This window comes from Petromyzon marinus, chromosome 56, assembly GCF_048934315.1.
Source record: "Petromyzon marinus isolate PM22_M1 ecotype Great Lakes invasive population chromosome 56, UKy_Petmar_22M1.pri1.0, whole genome shotgun sequence".
Taxonomy (NCBI): Eukaryota; Metazoa; Chordata; class Hyperoartia; order Petromyzontiformes; family Petromyzontidae; genus Petromyzon; species Petromyzon marinus.
In genome coordinates, this window is record NC_133722.1 from 5882548 (window position 1) to 5899515 (window position 16968).

Below are 16968 nucleotides of genomic sequence, written 5' to 3' on the forward strand. Positions count from 1 at the left end.
CACCCACGAGGGCGGCCGACACAGCGATGGAGAGGGGAGGCCTTCATGCGGCGGGGGAGGAGGGGTGGTAGGGGGGGGGGTACGGGGGAGGGGGGCTGTGAATTAATTTGCTCGTAAAGTGGTGCCACAGCGCAACGGGAGTTTAGTTTGCAAGTAGATTTCGGGCGCGCTTCGGAGTAACGTGGAGGAGCCTGGTGGGAGAGAGAGGAGCTGGTGGATGAATGAGAGTAGCTGGTGGGAGAGAGAGCAGCTGGTGGGAGAGAGTGGAGCTGGTGGGAGAGAGAGAGGAGCTGGTGGGTGCAAGAGAGGAGCTAGAGGAAGAGATGAGGAGCTGGAGGAAGAGATGAGGAGCTGGAGGAAGAGATGAGGAGCTGGTGGGATATATGAAGATCAGTTGGTGGGAGAGAGAGGAGCTGATGGGAGAGAGAGAGGAGCTGGTGGGAGAGAGAGAGAGGAGCTGGTGGGAGAGAGAGAAGAGCTCGTGGGAGAGAGAGAGAGAAGAGCTGGTGGGGGAGAGAGAGAGGAGCTGGTGGGGGAGAGAGAGAGGAGCTGGTGGGAGATATGAAGATCAGCTGGTGGGTGAGAGAGAGAGAGGAGCTCTGGCTGGCGCAGGGGAGTGGCGTGTGGGGAGACATTCCAGAGCACACACGCATCGGCATGGGCGTGCTCGCGTGTCCGTGCCAGCGCGCCTGAACCCATTGTGTGTCTGTCTGGTGGGGGGAGTGGTGGCGCAGTGGTTAGCGCACTACCCCTACTTACCCGCCGACACCGCGAGATTTCAATTCTCGCTCAAGAACGTCCGGCATGACGTGGACTTGTTGCGGCATTATGCTCCACACGGAGCAAAGAGGAGTAGAATAAATAAATATAAAATCTTGATTTGAAGCTTTCGTAACTGCAGGAATCCATAAATATCAAATGTTTGAACCGGCCATGGGGTCTCCCTCAAGGTCGGCTCAGTCCTAATTGAGTACCTGCGGTGTAGTGCGCATTGAGTATCGGCAAAGGGAAGCTCCGGTTGATCGCTAATATTGGAAGTAAGAGCGTTCCAGACGGCCGTGGAAGCGCATCTGAAAGCGCGCGATGATGCGGTGGCCACTGTCTTTGTTCGATGGCTGAGCCAAAAGCCACCGCTGCTGCGATGATGATGACCGGAGCTCGCGTGACGATGGTTTATAGCTCCTTGACGAGGTCAGCAGCAAGGATGTTGTGGTTCATTTGTGTCGAGCACTTTGGATGCGTCTTATAATCCGGAGAATACGGTCATTGAAATGTTCACATGCCCCCAACTCCCCCCTCCAACCCCCACACACCCCCCCCCCCAACTGCGAGAATTCGGAACTATTTACCAAGAACAGTCGTGGCCTCTGGCCTCTCTGCCAGACGTCTGCCTGCGAGCTTAGTGTCCCGCGTACGACAGTGGTTTAGCATCGCTGTAGTAGCAACACTTTCACGCGGCAGTGTTTACACGCGTGCGCTTTTACGGGCGAGACTGTGGCCTGCCAACCCCCCCCCCCCCCCCTTTGATAAAGGGACCGATTTAGCAATCACAGGAAACACAACGATTCACAGCTCCTGGGCCTTGCTCTTTCACAGATGGGACCGGATTGTTTGCCTGTCCCCACATGGTTCGCACGTCTCTCTTTTTCTTTTTTACGATCAGAGGAAACAAGAAGATGCTTGGTGTAGTCGGCACTTTGCTTCGTTCATCATTTCGTTTTTTTTTCAATGCTGTGCTTTATGTGTCCCCCCCCCGCCTTTTTAAATGAAAGATTTCACAAAAGATGTCACGCTCTGCTCTCCTCTTGAGTTGAGGTCAAATCCCTGGCCAGGGTCATCTCAGTGATGATAGCATCACCTTCAGAATCATATCACCATCATCATATTATTATTGCCATTATGTCGCTGTCACCATCATAGTATCATCATATCTCTTCCATCGCCCCCTCCACTCCTTCCCGTTCCTTCCCATCACCTATAGACATTTCGTGTTGCTTAAGTAACCCTCTATCGCTGCCACTCAATTCTTCAGTGCCTTTGAGCACGCACCCCTTGTCAACTGCATCGTTCTCATTCCTTGTCACCCTTTTTGTAAGCTTACGTCGTCTATCAGCATAAATAAGATGATATAGTCACCATTATATCAACATCATTGTCGCAAACATCATCATTTACCATCATCAATCCATTCTCGCCATCGTTTTCAGACAAACCACCCACTAATAGTTGTACTGTACCACCCTGCCATCGTGCACAACTCATTCCACCACGCACTCCACAACTCACTCCACCACGCACTCCACCACGCACTCCACCACGCACTCCATCACTCACTCCACCACGCACTCCACCACGCACTCCACAACTCACTCCACCACTCACTCCACCACGCACTCCACCACGCACTCCACCACGCACTCCACCACTAACTCCACCACGCACTCCACCACGCCACACACATCAGGGGTGGGGGATGGGGGGGTCACAATCCCAGAGCCAGACCCCCTAACCCCCTCCCCCAAGCCGCGGGGCGACGTGGAGTCGCACTTGCTGGTGGTGGTAGTGGTGGTGGTTAGTGGTGGTAGTGGTGGGGGTTAGTGATGGTGGTGGTGATAGTGGTGGTGGTAGTGATAGTGGTGGTGGTAGGGGTGAGTGATGGTGGTGGTGATAGTGGTGGGGGTTAGTGATGGTGGTGGTGTGGAGCCTTCGACACTTCACGTGGCCTCAAAGTGCACCTGGCCTGGCACAAGCGCTGTGATGACGTCACTATCACTTAGTGGCAATTGGCTGGTATTGATAGTTATTGATGGTGGTGATAGTGGTGAAAGTGATCGGGGTGTTTATTGTGGTGGTGGTGATAATGATGGTGGTGGTGATAGTTGTCACAGATGGTGCCATCTTCCTGCCATCTTAGTCAATCCCTGGCACCTGGGTCTGTTCCGTGACCTCCTTTCTGCCAGCAAGCGTTCGACACTTTCACGTTGCCTTAACGTGCACCTAGCCCTGGCACAAGCGCCGTGGTGACGTCCCTGCCGCTTAGTGGCGAATGGCGGCTGTTGTTGTTGGCGAGTGGTGGTGGTGACTATGGGGAGCGGTGGCGCAGCGGTTAGCGCGCTGCGTTCCAAACCCGGCGCCCCGGGTTCGATTCCCGCTCACGGCCAACACCGGTGACGAAGATCTTAAGCGGTCCTGGGCCTTCTTTAGGTCGACTCAGCCTCAAGTGAGTACCTGGTGCTGTGTGTAAACATCGCCACTGGCGAGACACCCCACCTTCGTGTGCCGTGCCGGCCTTCATCGGTGCTCATAGCTTTGTTTGTGTATATTATTTATCTTTGGTGATTATGGTTCTCGCCACATCGTGTACCCCACTCAAGCCGGCAGACACAAACCCGCGGGGGGAGGTTGTGGGGGGGCTGACGGAGCAACGTCGCCGTGACGTGAGGTTGAACCAACCCCAACTTCCTACGGCCGCCACCGCGTTTAAATCTCCCTCCTGTCCCACCACCACCACCGCACCCCACTCCCTTCCACACTCCCACCCACCGCTCGCTCGGTCCCTCCCCCTAAGCCACCCAACCCTCACCCCCTCCTCTCCCCGACACTGGCCTCCCGAAATCCCGCGTCTTCACTCGCCAATCCCCACAACCCCCCACAACCCACCCCACCCACAACCCACCCCACCCACAACCCACCCCACCCACAACCCACCCCACCCACAACCCACCCCCCCCACAACTCACCCCACAACCCACCACGCCACAACCCACCCCCCAAGTGTGTCAGTGTGTGTTCACGAACGGCACTTGCCTCCACAGTCTCTTAAGGCTATACGGGGGATCTGTTTCTTTGTCCCGTGTGTGTGATGATGTGTGTGCGCGAGTGCGTGGGGAGCGGTGGTGTCGCGGCGCTCTGCGCTCTGCCCTGTCCGATTCCCGCTCCCCTAGGTCGACTCGGCCTCAACAATGGGTAGCTGGTGTGATGCGTGCAGTAAACATCACCACCGGGGAGACAAAGGCGGCCGGGCTTGGTGTGTTGCTCCACCCACGACCCTCCTCGTGTGCCGTTCCGACCCTCAGAAGTTGCTTACTCGCGAGCAGCACTTGCCCCGGACAGGCTGTGTGGTGCGAGGCTAACACGGGGGATCTTTGTCTTTGCGCGTTGGGCTTCACTCTCCGCCCCCTTACGATGCGAGAGGAAATAAAATAAATAAATATTTGCCTCGCTCTCACGGTCTTCCCGTGCGCTCGCTCCCTGCCACTCCACACGCCCCTCTAGCCTCGGCAGCGCCCCGCTCCCGGCACTCCCAACACCACCACCATCACGACTCGCTCCCCACACTCCTACCAACACCATCACGAATCGCTCCCCACACTCCCATCACCACCATCACGACTCCTTCCCCACACTCCCACCCCTACCCGCTCGACACCACCACTACCAGTTCCTGACACTCCCATTATCACCGCTACTCGTTCCCCACACTCCCAACGACGACGACTCGTCGTTCCTGCGTTCCCCCCCACTCCTCCTTCTCTACACCCTCCTCGTCGCTCTCATCGTCATCATCGTGTTTACTTTGCGGGATGACTCTCGCGTCCGCAGCATGAAGCACACTGCAGGTGAGGGACACCGCGCGCCCGTCTGTGTCCGTGTGTCCGTCTGTGTCCGTGTGTCCGTCTGTGTGTGTGTAAAGTTGCGTGTCGGTGGTGTCTCTGCGACACGAGTTGCGTGTTTCCCCACCCCCCCCTCTCCTCCGCCTCCTCCGCCGTGTTTCGCCACTGCCATGGTTGGGGGCGCGCACGCGCGCACGCGCGCCCCCCCTTGACTCGTGCATTGGGAAGTAAGTTAGGTGGGGTGGGTGGTGGTGATGTTGTTGATGATGATCGTGGTGGTGATATTGATGATGATAGGTGCTACTCGCTAAAAGCACTTGCCCCTACGGTCCGTTAAAGGCTATACGGGGGGGGATCTTTGTCTTTGTTTTGTGGTTGAGTAGTTGTGTGTGCGTATGAGCTCTGAGCTTCTCGTGTACCGCTGTGAGCGCTGTTGGGTGTTGGCTGGTGAGTACTGTAGTGTGCGTGTGTGTGCGTTTGGTGCAGTGTTGTGTCGTGTACGTATGCGCACGCTCGGTGCGAGTTTTGTTGGGGTTGTGTGTGTGTGTGCACATACCTGTCAACCCCTTGTCAGTGCTCTACCTTATTACGGACCAATTAAAACCATATTTTTCGATGTAAAGCTTATATTTTGGTTTTTTTTTATTGGTTTACTATATGGTATTCATTATATAGTGTAGTGTATACCCAGTTGCTTTGTGATTAATAGCTCAGCTTATTGAAGAATAAATTAAGTACATTTATTATATTGATGTAATATAGATTTAGCTTTTTCACATCGGTTTACTTTATGATAGTTGGTAGCTGGAGGCCTTTAGCGTCCATATACTAAATGCCTCTGTTGATAGGTAAACTTGGACTTTAACACAGCTATTTCTGTCACAAGCTAATCCCTCAGCTATTTCAATGCTAAATTATCCTGCTTTGATAGGTAAACTCCTTTGTCAAAGCTCTCCACGCCTCTCACCGAGCTTAAAAGACACTACTAATCTTAACAGCGTTCGTTCAAGCTCTGTCGTCCCGACAGTTCTGTTCTTTCACCTGAAGAAGGCTACTTGTGTTGTGGCCGAAACGTCGTGAGCATTTTATTGTCTTATTTTATTTTATTATTTTATTCTCATTCTACGTGACTTTTACCGAGAGAACCAAAGAAGATAAAACCATATTAGTCACCCCGTGCCCTTATAAATCGCAACGTTCAACCTACAAAGGTCCCATCGCGAAAACGAAACACAAACAAATAAGACAAAAAAATTATTTGTTGTTGCCCGTATTGAAACGGTTGTACGCCGTATGGACGTGAGAACTCTGTTTCCCTGTACAAGAATACGGGGTGAAACCGTGATAGGTTGACACGGTGTGGTGTGTGTGTCTGTGTGTCTGGCTTGTCACTCGATTTGTGCAGGGCTCTTTAAGGCGCCGCTCGCGGTTTGTGACCCCCGCTATTCACACGGGCATCGCGGCTCATTTACAATTTTTATTGGGTTTCTTCTTCTTAATAAAGGTGTTGGGTGTTAGATCGCCTAAGTATAAATGTGTCAATCTTGATTTGAAGCCTTCGTGACTGCAGGAAGCCATACTCTTTTGTTTTTTTCGGTAAAGTCACGTAGGTAGAAATCAAATAAAACAAATCACCACGTTTCGATCGCAACACAAGCCTGATGTAACGACCGCTCGTGTTGCGATCGAAACGTCGTAATCTACTGTAGTTTATTTCTAACTACGTGACTTTACCGAAAGAACCAAAGAGTATAAATGTGTCGTAAAACCTCCACCATCCGACACGGCCACGTGAGGTTTGTCACGTAAACAACGCGCCGATTAGTGACGACTTCAGCCCACCGGTGTGTTGGAGAGTAAATCCGTAACGTTTACAATGCGGGGTACTGTGACGTTTCGCCGGCGATTACACCAACCAACATTATCGGGCGCGATTTGCCGGAATAGTGAAGCGATTCACCTGCTTCAGGTCTGAAATAGAGCAAGATGATGTCATCACCGAACCCATCAGGTGCGGAGATCAGAGGTCGAGGAGGAGGGGGTTAATTGCAATTATGCAATAATTATTAATGAGTTAATCAGCATGTGTTTCCTTAATATTATACGGTTGTAAGGGTTATTATTTTTGTTAAATGTACCGAATTGGGAAGAAAAAAACACTCCCACCAAATGTCTCCTCTTGTAAAAAGAAAATTCCCTTGCCTGACCCCTTTTCCCTGCAAGTGTAGATGCCACTGGTTCTTGACGTTCTGCAGGTGTAGATGCCACTGGTTCTTGACGTTCTGCAGACGTAGATGCCACTGGTTCTTCACGTTCTGCAGGTGTAGATGCCACTGGTTCTTCACGTTCTGCAGATGTAGATGCCACTGGTTCTTCACGTTCTGCAGATGTAGATGCCACTGGTTCTTCACGTTCTGTAGATGTAGATGCCACTGGTTCTTCATGTTTTGCAGATGTAGATGCCACTAGTTCTTCACGTTCTGTAGATGTAGATGCCACTGGTTCTTCACGTTCTGCAAGTGTAGATGCCACTGGTTCTTGACGTTCTGCAGATGTAGATGCCACTGGTTCTTCACGTTCTGTCGATGTAGATTCCACTGGTTCTTCACGTTCTGTAGATGCCACTGGTTCTTCACGTTCTGCAGGTGTAGATGCCACTGGTTCTTGACGTTCTGCAGATGTAGATGCCACTGGTTCTTCACGTTATGTAGATGTAGATGCCACTGGTTCTTCTTCATGTTCTGCTCTAGAGGAGTTCTACACCCCGAGCTGCCACTGCTATTCAGTGGCCTAAAATATGGCTCTAGGGTTTGGTGTTATAATTTATTTATGTAGTTTATTGTTAAAAATTCGGTCAGTCCGTATGATCACTGTTACATTGCATTTATGGCTTTTATTTTCGTGATTTCGAAAACGTTTTTTTGGTTTGGCCATGTTTTTGTTTATTGTAGTACGGAGTTAGACTGATGGCCTAAATCTTAGTTGTCTTGTGGTTGTTGTTGTTATTGTTGTTTGACTTGCATCCCACTGGGATTTTTGCACAGTGTTGGTGTACGGTGCTATTTCAGGAATATTTTGATGTTTTTTTCCTGGATTTTCTGTTTGCACAGTCACATAATCACTTTAAGATGTTTTCTTGTTCATGTTTTTGTTTTTTGTTTGTTGCAGTTGCACCCGATTTCAAGAGCCGAATGGCTTACAGGGCTATACCAAATAAATGGAACTTTGAACTATGGAACTATGAACTATGTAGATGCCACTGGTTATTTTCGTTCTGTAGATGTAGATACCACTGGTTCTTCACGTTCTGCAGATGTAGATGCCACCACCATCTATTGTGCGGCCGTTGAACTTACGACCCTCGGTCCGAACAGGCAACTGGATATACGGACCAGGTTTGTGTCGTATCTCTGAAAGTTCGTAAGTCAAATGTTCGTAAGTAGAGGAGTCCCTGTACATCTCAATGAACAGTTTCTAAACGCTTCCATTGTGTAAACAAATGACACCTTCGCTTTTTGCGCCAAGAGGAAAACCCGCCGCTGCTATTTACAGCGACGAAGACTTTGACGCGTTCGAACAAAACAGCGCTTGCTGTAATGGGGGGTGGGGTAAAGTGTGGGTACCCGGATCTCTCCTCCGTCCCACGTGATCACCCGGGGGGGGAACGGGTTCGGCCGAGTCGTGCCTCTTACGGCACAAGGCCACGTGAAGTGCCGCGTCTGCGGGTGGCATTTGTGCCAGTGTGCCCGGCCGTGACATTTTGCCCTCACCGGCGTGACATTTTGTTGGCTCGGCAAAAAAAAAACGCCACCACCACCACCACTCTGTGTCAGTGAACGCAGCGTGTGCGCGTGTGTAGTAATAATTGTAATGATGATAATAACGACGACGACGACGTCGTTTCCGCCGTGCTCGCTGGGCAGCTTCTCGACAATGGCGGGGGCGAAATCGGCACGCGGGCACAGTGTGCCGTGTTGATGATCCCGAAGCAAAGGTGTTGAACCCACCAACAAACATGGCCGTGCCCCCCCGCCCCCCCCCCCGCTGCGTCGGTATTGGTGCCATGCCACCCGCGCTGTTTAAAAGCGATCGCTGTTTAAAATCCTCGCGAGTGGTTTTGGTCACTTGGGAGCGTTGAAACAGTTATTCCCATTCGTTTTGAGATTGTTTAGATTATTTTGCTGGTATAAATTTCCACGTGATAAGCCATTCTTGTTGACCTTTCATTTGTGGCCAGGTCGCTTCTGAAAAATAATTTAATACCTCGGTGGGCTATACTTTTCCACTCCTATCGTGTTTTTGTATTGTTTGTTGCTGTAACGATCTGACCCGCCCGTACTGGACATCTGTGAAAAAGAGCTTCACGGCTCATCGGATTCCACCAGTATAAATACGTATTCTGATTGCAGAGCGCGGTAGTATCATTGCTACAGAACTTTGGTTCAGCTGCTTCGCACTTGGTAGGGGAGGGCAATCTTATCATGGTCTGCGCACGCGGCCTGAGCAGACGCGTTACGAACAATACGCTCACCATCGTGGTAATGATGATGATGACTATGCTGTCCGCTACAAAGCACGACTATTCACACAAAGGGCCCCGCTGTGGCTTGCGCGCTCACACTGGCCACACGTGATGTTGGTGACGGTGATGGTGGATAACCATATTTGCGAAGCGTTCGCCAGAAAACAACGGCCGTTCATAGCCGTGAAACGAAAATAGATTCGGGATTATGCGACGTAGACCACGGGATAAGTCTTTGCAATACGGACAGTCTCCCCGGGTTGCGTAAGGACCCGAACTGCGGAAATCCAACCTTACGGAAAATGCTCCCATAAATCGTGTAAAAAAAAAGTCAATCCGCGGAAATGTGTTACGGTAGGTTGCAGATGAATACCATGGAGCGAGGCGTGAGGCAGGGCAGTCTTACGCCTCACTGGAGCGCCACTATGATTAAGGCAAATGGAATTTATGTTGATTTTGGGAGGAAATTGTTCGGTTTCCGACATACAGAAAATTCGGGTTGCGGATCGCTCTCGGGAACCTAACCCTCCCGTAACCCGGGGACTGTCTGTAATTGAACAGTGGTCCGGTGATTTATGATTCGTGTTTTCTTTTTCAAACGTTGGCAGCTGGGAGGGAAGGCCGAGGCCAGGCACACAATGGCTTTCGTGATTGACAGTGTTCGTGCCCGACTGGCTGCATTGTTTCTGCGGTTTTAAACCTCTACTGCAATGGGGAAGCACTGGGACGTGTGAAACTGCCAAGTGGCCCAAACATTTACAATTGTTAGGGGGCCCTTTTTACCGTGCTGTGGCGTGGTGTTTCAGAATGCCAACTCGGCACCGCACGCTTACGCACACGGAGTACACGCAGTGGACACCACGTACACGGCTGAGCAATCGGTACGCGCACATGCGCTATGTGCGCTCGCTGCATGCACGCTGTGCGTGCACACACTGCACACGTTAAGGTTGTAATACATTACTTGCATTATATGCCAACGCAATTTTTGAGCAACACACTGCTTACACACGCGTGCGCTGCAAATACAAACAAACACACGCACACACAAAAAGACGAAGATCCCCGTATAGCCTGTAATAGACTATTGGAGCAAGTGCTATTAGCGAGCACCTATGAAAGTGGGCACGGTACACGAGGGGGTGGGTGGCCAACACCATGCCCGGCCGCCTTTGTCTCCCCAGTGGTGATGTTTACACACCACACCAAGTACTCATTTGAGGCTGAGTCGACCTAGGGGAGGCCCAGGACTGGTTCAGATTATTGTCACCGGTGTTGGCTGTGAGCAGAATTGAACTCCGGGTCGTCAGGTTTAGTAGCACAGTGCGCTAATTGCTATGCTACCTCTCCCCACGCACTCGCACAAAGACAAAGATCCCCAGTGTAGCCTGAACAGACTGTTGGGGCAAGTGCTGTTAGCGAACACACACTCGCACAGACACCGCACACTATAAACACGCCAGCACGTGCACACACAAGCGCTGTGAGTTGCGTTTGAGACACGGCTTGCCGCGTCGCTTCCGACCAGGGTGGACACACTCGAGCCGCTAAGGGGCACGGTTGGGGCGCCGTGGGACTGCGCGAGCGGAACAAGCCGCACTCATCATGGTGGTGCCACGGTGGCTAGGAGATGTTAACTACCTTGCCTGGTATGCAGGAGGTTGTGGGTCCGATCCCAACTCTGACGCCTGTTGTATATTTGGAGTCTGCGTGTCTCTCTCTCTCTCCCCGTGCTCGTGTGGAATTTTCTCGGGGTCCTCCGGTTTTTGCCTCCACATTTAGAATCAACATCGCGCGTTTAGAGTATTTGGCGGCCCATAGATTTCCACGTGATGATAAGCCACTTCGTTGAGCTGTCATTTGTGATAGCCAGGTCGCTTCTGAAAAGGAGCTACAAAGAAGCTCAGTGTGGGGCCTTACTTGGTAAAATAAAAAAAATGTTTTAGTTTTTATCGCGCAGAGTTTTGCATCAACTTACCTCTCTTATTGTCTCATCTGGACCCCGTTGAGCGATATTGATTGCTCAGAGCAGTTGTGACCCCCTTAGAGTCGGCGTGCCTCCCAGCGGCATCCCTCATCGACCCATCTTTGGGCAGTCCTCTACGACCGCCAGACACTCCACGTTCCTGTGACGGGGCACAAGATGTGCTGTTATTTTTTTATCATCGTCATTATTTCTGCTACTACACTCGTTTACCCGGGAAAGCGTCGCCGAGTGTTTTTATTCAGAGAGGGTCCTGCCAAATTTTCGAAGCGGTGGTGGTGGGTGGGGGGGGGGGTGATGTTGCTGCTGTGTGTGTGAATCGCATTGGAGTAATTGGCAGGTAACCTTTCAGCTTTGGGATGTCCGGCCAATATCGGTTACATTGTGTGTGTTTTTTTTTGTTTTGCGATGCAAGGAAACTGGAAACCCATGCAGAGCGGGGGCAGGGGGGCACACAAACTTCACACAGAAAGGGGAAGCCAATTCGGGAGTCTAAACCAGGACTTTCTTGCTGCGGGCCACGAGTGTTGTCACTGCGTTGCCACCACCCTGCCAACCACTGCTCTCTGAACTTCTTTCGCACCGTACGTAGCCAACTGTACTAATTGGAGGTGGGGTGTATGTACGTGTGTTGAACTTCCTTCGCACCGTACGTAGCCAACCGTGCTAATCGGAGGTGCGGTGTATGGCCAGGTCACTTCTGAAAAAGGAGCTACATAGCTCAGTGGGGCCTTACCCTGGTAACAATAACAATAAGAGTGAGATGGACTTTCGCCAAACTACGCGCAGAAGCAGATTTTTTTTGCGAAGGTGTTTCCTGTGCAGTTATTCGGTGACCTGGGCTGAAACCAATCGACTATCCATACTTTGAGGGCCCGGTTTACTCACGGGCGGCTGCTTGGGTTCGAGCCCAGGACATGGGTGGTGCCTGACCTCTTGAGCCACCCGGCCGCATCCCAAATGAATGACTCCTAAATGATAACAATCAGAATAATCTACACTTCTTAAAGCGCCTTTCACCCGGAGATCATAAGGCGCAGTACAAAATAGACACACACATCTTCTGATGTATGGCTGATTGAGATGCAGAGCAACAAGTACAATTTCACATTCAAGTGGTACACACACACACACGGCCCACGCCGTTAAGTGAGATATCAAAACGAATGCTATCAACGCGGCGAGCGAACATCAGTTGTTGATCTCCCGGTCTCCGAATCAACAACAAAGACAAAGATCCCCCACATAGCATTAACAGAATGTTGGGGCAAGTTCCGTTAGCGAGTTGCACCTAAGAAGGCGATGTTTACACACCGCACCAGGTATTCATTTGAAGCTGAGTCGACCTAGGGGAGGCCCAGGACCTGTTCAGATAATCGTTGCCGTTATTGGCCGTGAGCGGGAATCGACCTGGGGCCGCTGGGTGCATAGCGCAGCGAGCTAACCGTTGCAACTACCGCTCCCCACTCAGGAGGTACGCACACGCTGCCCATGCTGTAAAGTGAGAAATCACGACGATTGCTACCAACGCGGCGACCGAACATCGATCGTGGATCTCGCAGTCTCCAGATGGACAACAGAGACAAAAATCCCCCGAAAAGCCTTAACAGACTGTTGGGGAAAGTGCTGTTAGCGAGCACCAGCAACAACAACAATTGCCACTAAGTGGCGGTGACGTCACCACGGCGCTTGTGCCAGGCTCTGCACGTTAAGGCCACGAGCACCAACATGCACACACACACACGTGCAGGCTCACATCACTAAAATACGAACCCCCCCCCCCCCAAAAAAAAACGGATTCAAGAAACGGAGAACGCCCTAAAAAAACAAGTTGCATCTCAAGGTGCGATTTGAATAAAACGAGGGGGAGAGAGAAAACGAGTGGTGAAAGTGGATCCCAGAGCCCTTGGGGCCCGTACGTAGCAGCGGCATGGCTCGCTCGCACAGCTTGCACCGTCAAAGCCAGGCCGGATCAATCTCACCGGCATACGCCCCACGCACATTCCCTGTGCCGGCTTGACGCTTTTGTGTCTGTGTTTTTTTATTTCATTCGATGCATTTTTTTATCGCCCCCCAAAAATATATATATACACGTGGGATTTAAAAAGAAAAAAGTCAAAAAAGTTAAAACCCGCGCATGTTTCCAGTGTAAGGACATTGAGCGAGATCAAGATGAGTTAGAGCCTTGAGAGTCGGGGGGGGGGGGGGGGGGCCATGACTCCACGCTCGGAAGAGAAAGTGAAAATGTGTTCAGGCTCGTCCGCCCACGGAGCCCGCATTCTCCTTGAGCACTTGTCATTCGCCTGCTCGCTCCCAGTGCCTTCCGCGCGCTTATGGCAAGCCCATTGCCACGCGGGGCGACACGCCTTGGTTGGCGTCCACGCACCCCGTTGCGGACCCTCGGCCAGCTTGCGGCTTTTACAAACAGAAAGATGAGCCACACGCACACGTGGATTAGCGAACATCACGCTGGTCCAAAAACCCCCTCGGAGACGTCACGTCGATTGCCGCTTAAAACAAAGGAAACAAAGGCGCCGTGCTTTGGTTTCCGGGATTCGTTGCTTCGAGGTGGTAGGCCAAGGATGGGACAAGCAGAGCGGGGGGTGGGGGGGGGGTGGTGGTACGCGCACCACGGAGATGGAGCTGTGAAAGCAGCTCTCGTGTGCGGCTCTTTAAGAGCCGCTTCGTGACGGCATTTATTAAGTACCCACCGTCTCGTATATTCACGTGCATTGCGTGCGGCTCTTGAAAATAGTATCGAGGGGTTTTTTTTTGTTTAATTTGGTTGCCGACCCCTGCTCTAGATGGATTGCCGCAGGACCTTGAGTAGATGACTCGGCAAGATAATGCTGATCACCTCGGCGATAATCGATCCAGCAATGGATGATCAATGCAGCATTGGATTTATAAATCCAGCATTCGATTCATAAATCCAGATTAATCATCCAATACCGGACTGATCAATACAGCATGGTATGATCAATATAGATTGCTAATTCAATGCAGGATTGATCACCGAATTGATCAGCACTACCTGGTGGAAGATGAAGATGGTATGAGGAGCATAATGCAGATGCCTACTTAATGGTCCCGTGGGGTAATAGTTACCACGATGGGTAATAGTTACCACGATGGTTAATTGTTACCACGATGGGTAATAGTTACCGCGATGGGTAATAGTTACCACGATGGGTAATAGTTACCACGATGGGTAATAGTTACCGCGATGGGTAATAGTTACCGCGATGGGTAATAGTTACCGCGATGGGTAATAGTTACCGCGATGGGTAATAGTTGCCGAGCGGGATTTGCGATCCAAAACGTCACCGGTTTAATCTGACCTCTGGGCACGGCGCCCCGTATCTGTCCACTCGGAAGTACGCAAATGTGTTGACCGCAGTTAGTCGATGGGGCAGGTCACGTGTGGTGTGTGGGGGGTAAAGTGTGGGTACTCCCACCTCAACCAAGACGTCTGACTGGTGTAGAAGAGTGCGCCAAATAACCTCTAAAGGCGGATTTGCAGAGCTTCTCCTAGTTGAGCTCCCTTCCACCTGCAGTTCCATGAGCAAGCTATTTCAGGGCTGCACCTTTGGTGTCCCACCCTTCACAGCCTCATCACCTCCCTGTGACCCACCGAGGCCGCCCTCACCCGTCCCACCTGCCAAGTATTGCCAGAGTACAGGCGTACATGCCTGTACTGATTTTTGTGTTTAGTTTGTTATCCATCCCCCGCACCATGGTTGGCTACGTGCGGTGCGAAAGAAGTTCAACGCACCCACATACACCTGCGCGCTCCAGTTCAAGGCGCCAAAGCGTTTCTTCCATCCGTCGACGTTGGCGGACGGCGTGCATCTTGGTTTGTTGGGACCGACATGCCGATGGGCGAGTGACGGGACGCCGTTGTAGAGGGAGAGAGACGGGAACTATGCGGCTTCGGAGAGAGACCGAGGCAGTCGCTCCGACGTCGCTCACCGCAATGCTGTAAGCGCATACCAAACCTCCCACACACCCTCGCCAAAAGCATGCCAATTTGCCAGCAGGAGGAGTGCGGTGGGGTGGGTGGGGGTTCAGGGGGTGGAAATAGCACACTCGACGGATGTTCTGGCTGTCCAAAAATAAATAACTTATTTTTCATTGTTGACGTCCGAGCGGCGTGCCTCTCGATCACAGACGCTGGCTGTGTTTCGCGAGCGGCGGCGTGTAACTGTGCCGCCTGCGGGAGACACGGCCGTTGGGACCTTTTGCGGGAGAGACAGCCGGCTACTTTGCGGGAGAGACAGCCGGCTCCTTTGTGGGTAGAGAGCTGGGTCCTTTGCGGGAGAGACAGCCGGCTACTTTGTGGGCGACGCATCCGTGCCCTTGTGACACTGTGAGGCTCTGTGTCCCATAGCCGAGTCCACGAGCCCAGGCCAGATATCTCGCGTGGCCTTGCCACACGAGTCGGCATCTCTTTCGCGGTTTCCAATTTGTTTGCGTGGCCAATGACGGTGAATTATTTGATGACCGCTTGAAATTGTCGAGTGCTGCTTCGCTCGCGTTGGGAGTGTGCAATGAATCGATGCGACTAAAGTCGTGCTGCCTGAGGTGGCGCACGGACTTGCGCTCCGGCCCGTTGACTCGCAGCGCTGTCGTATTCGTATCGCTGACGATGTACGGATGGCGCGAGACGGTAGAAGAATCTCGGATGATGTGGACGTTTGAGTGTCCTGTCCTCGCATGCCCGTGATGGCTTTTCTCCTGGCACCCCATTGTCCTCTCTATTGGAAAAAAAAAAGACTCATTGAAGGGATTGCCTAAATATCCCAAGCAAAGAGAGGGACACTCTGTAAGAAAAAAACTCACTCGGGGGACTTTGTGGATTATAAATTTTGCCTCCCCTTCCCTGCCTTCTTCCAATTTATGACTCACAGTGTTGAATTGCAGAGTGTTGGGGCATCGTGGTTAGGGCACTGCTCAGTGAAGCCGGAGACCTGAGTTGTATTCCCCGGCCATGGCTAACGTCAGCGGCTGAGCGATATCTGAACCGGTCCTTGGGCCCCCCCTCCCCTCGATCGTTAACCGGCGCTGACAGCGTGACGAGGTATAGTCAAACGACTCCCGTGACTGACGTGGCATGGGGGAGGCATTTATCCAGCTGTGGATTGACAAAAGGCTGTAAATGTTCGTGTAATATTCAGTGGGAAAGATGAAGTATTGTGAAACCCCGCTGGTTTTCTGCGCCTCAGGAGAGACCCGCGTGCCTCGCGTTTCTGCTCTTCCCGTTATCCGCACCTACACACGGATAAGAGGATTAACCCCAGAATTCTCGGCAAATTCCCCGACGTGTCACTCTCATCTATAAACCGCTTCTAACGCCTCGATCAACAGACCGCTTAACTTGAGCATGGAATTTCAGTTAGGTTTGTCTGTTCTTGCACCAAGGTGACTGGCTGATAGATTAAATCCTGATATCTAATTGGTTGAATGAATGTTTTAATGCAGAACCCTGATTAGCCGAATTAATGTGTGAATGATGAATTCTCATTGGCTGAATGTTTTAATGCTCGATCTGATTGGCCGAATGTATTTTTGCTGAACCCCGATTGGCTGAATTAGTTTAACCGAACCCTGATCAGCTTCATGTTTTGAATCCTGAAGCCAGATTTGGTTGAGTGTATTAATGCTGAATCCTATTGGCTGAACATTTTAACAGTGAACCTCCCGATTGGCTGAATTTGTCCCCGGCCGCCCCCCTCTCTCCCACCGCCGTCACGTGTCAGAGCTGTCAAGTGCTTTTTTGTGTCCTTTGGAGCTGCAGGCGGGGAGTGGGGCGGGGTTTGGGCCTGACTCTTTAATTAAAAAGTGCCGTT

The 16968-nt window shown here is 51.6% G+C and overlaps 1 protein-coding gene across 2 annotated transcripts in view; it reads left to right on the forward strand.

The window, feature by feature from the left end:
• Positions 1-16968, forward strand: part of LOC116954711 (histone deacetylase 4-like) — a 253867-nt gene that overhangs the window by 99185 nt on the left and 137714 nt on the right. Inside the window, exon 1 of one of the 2 annotated variants that reach the window (XM_032975422.2) lies at positions 3811-4619. The exons of the other annotated variant lie outside the window; for it this stretch is intronic. Within the exon in view, the coding sequence (XP_032831313.2) occupies positions 4604-4619 (16 nt within the window). The 5' untranslated portion in view covers positions 3811-4603. Of the gene's footprint in view, positions 1-3810; positions 4620-16968 lie in introns of those variants that run through there. 2 annotated transcript variants of the gene reach the window in all.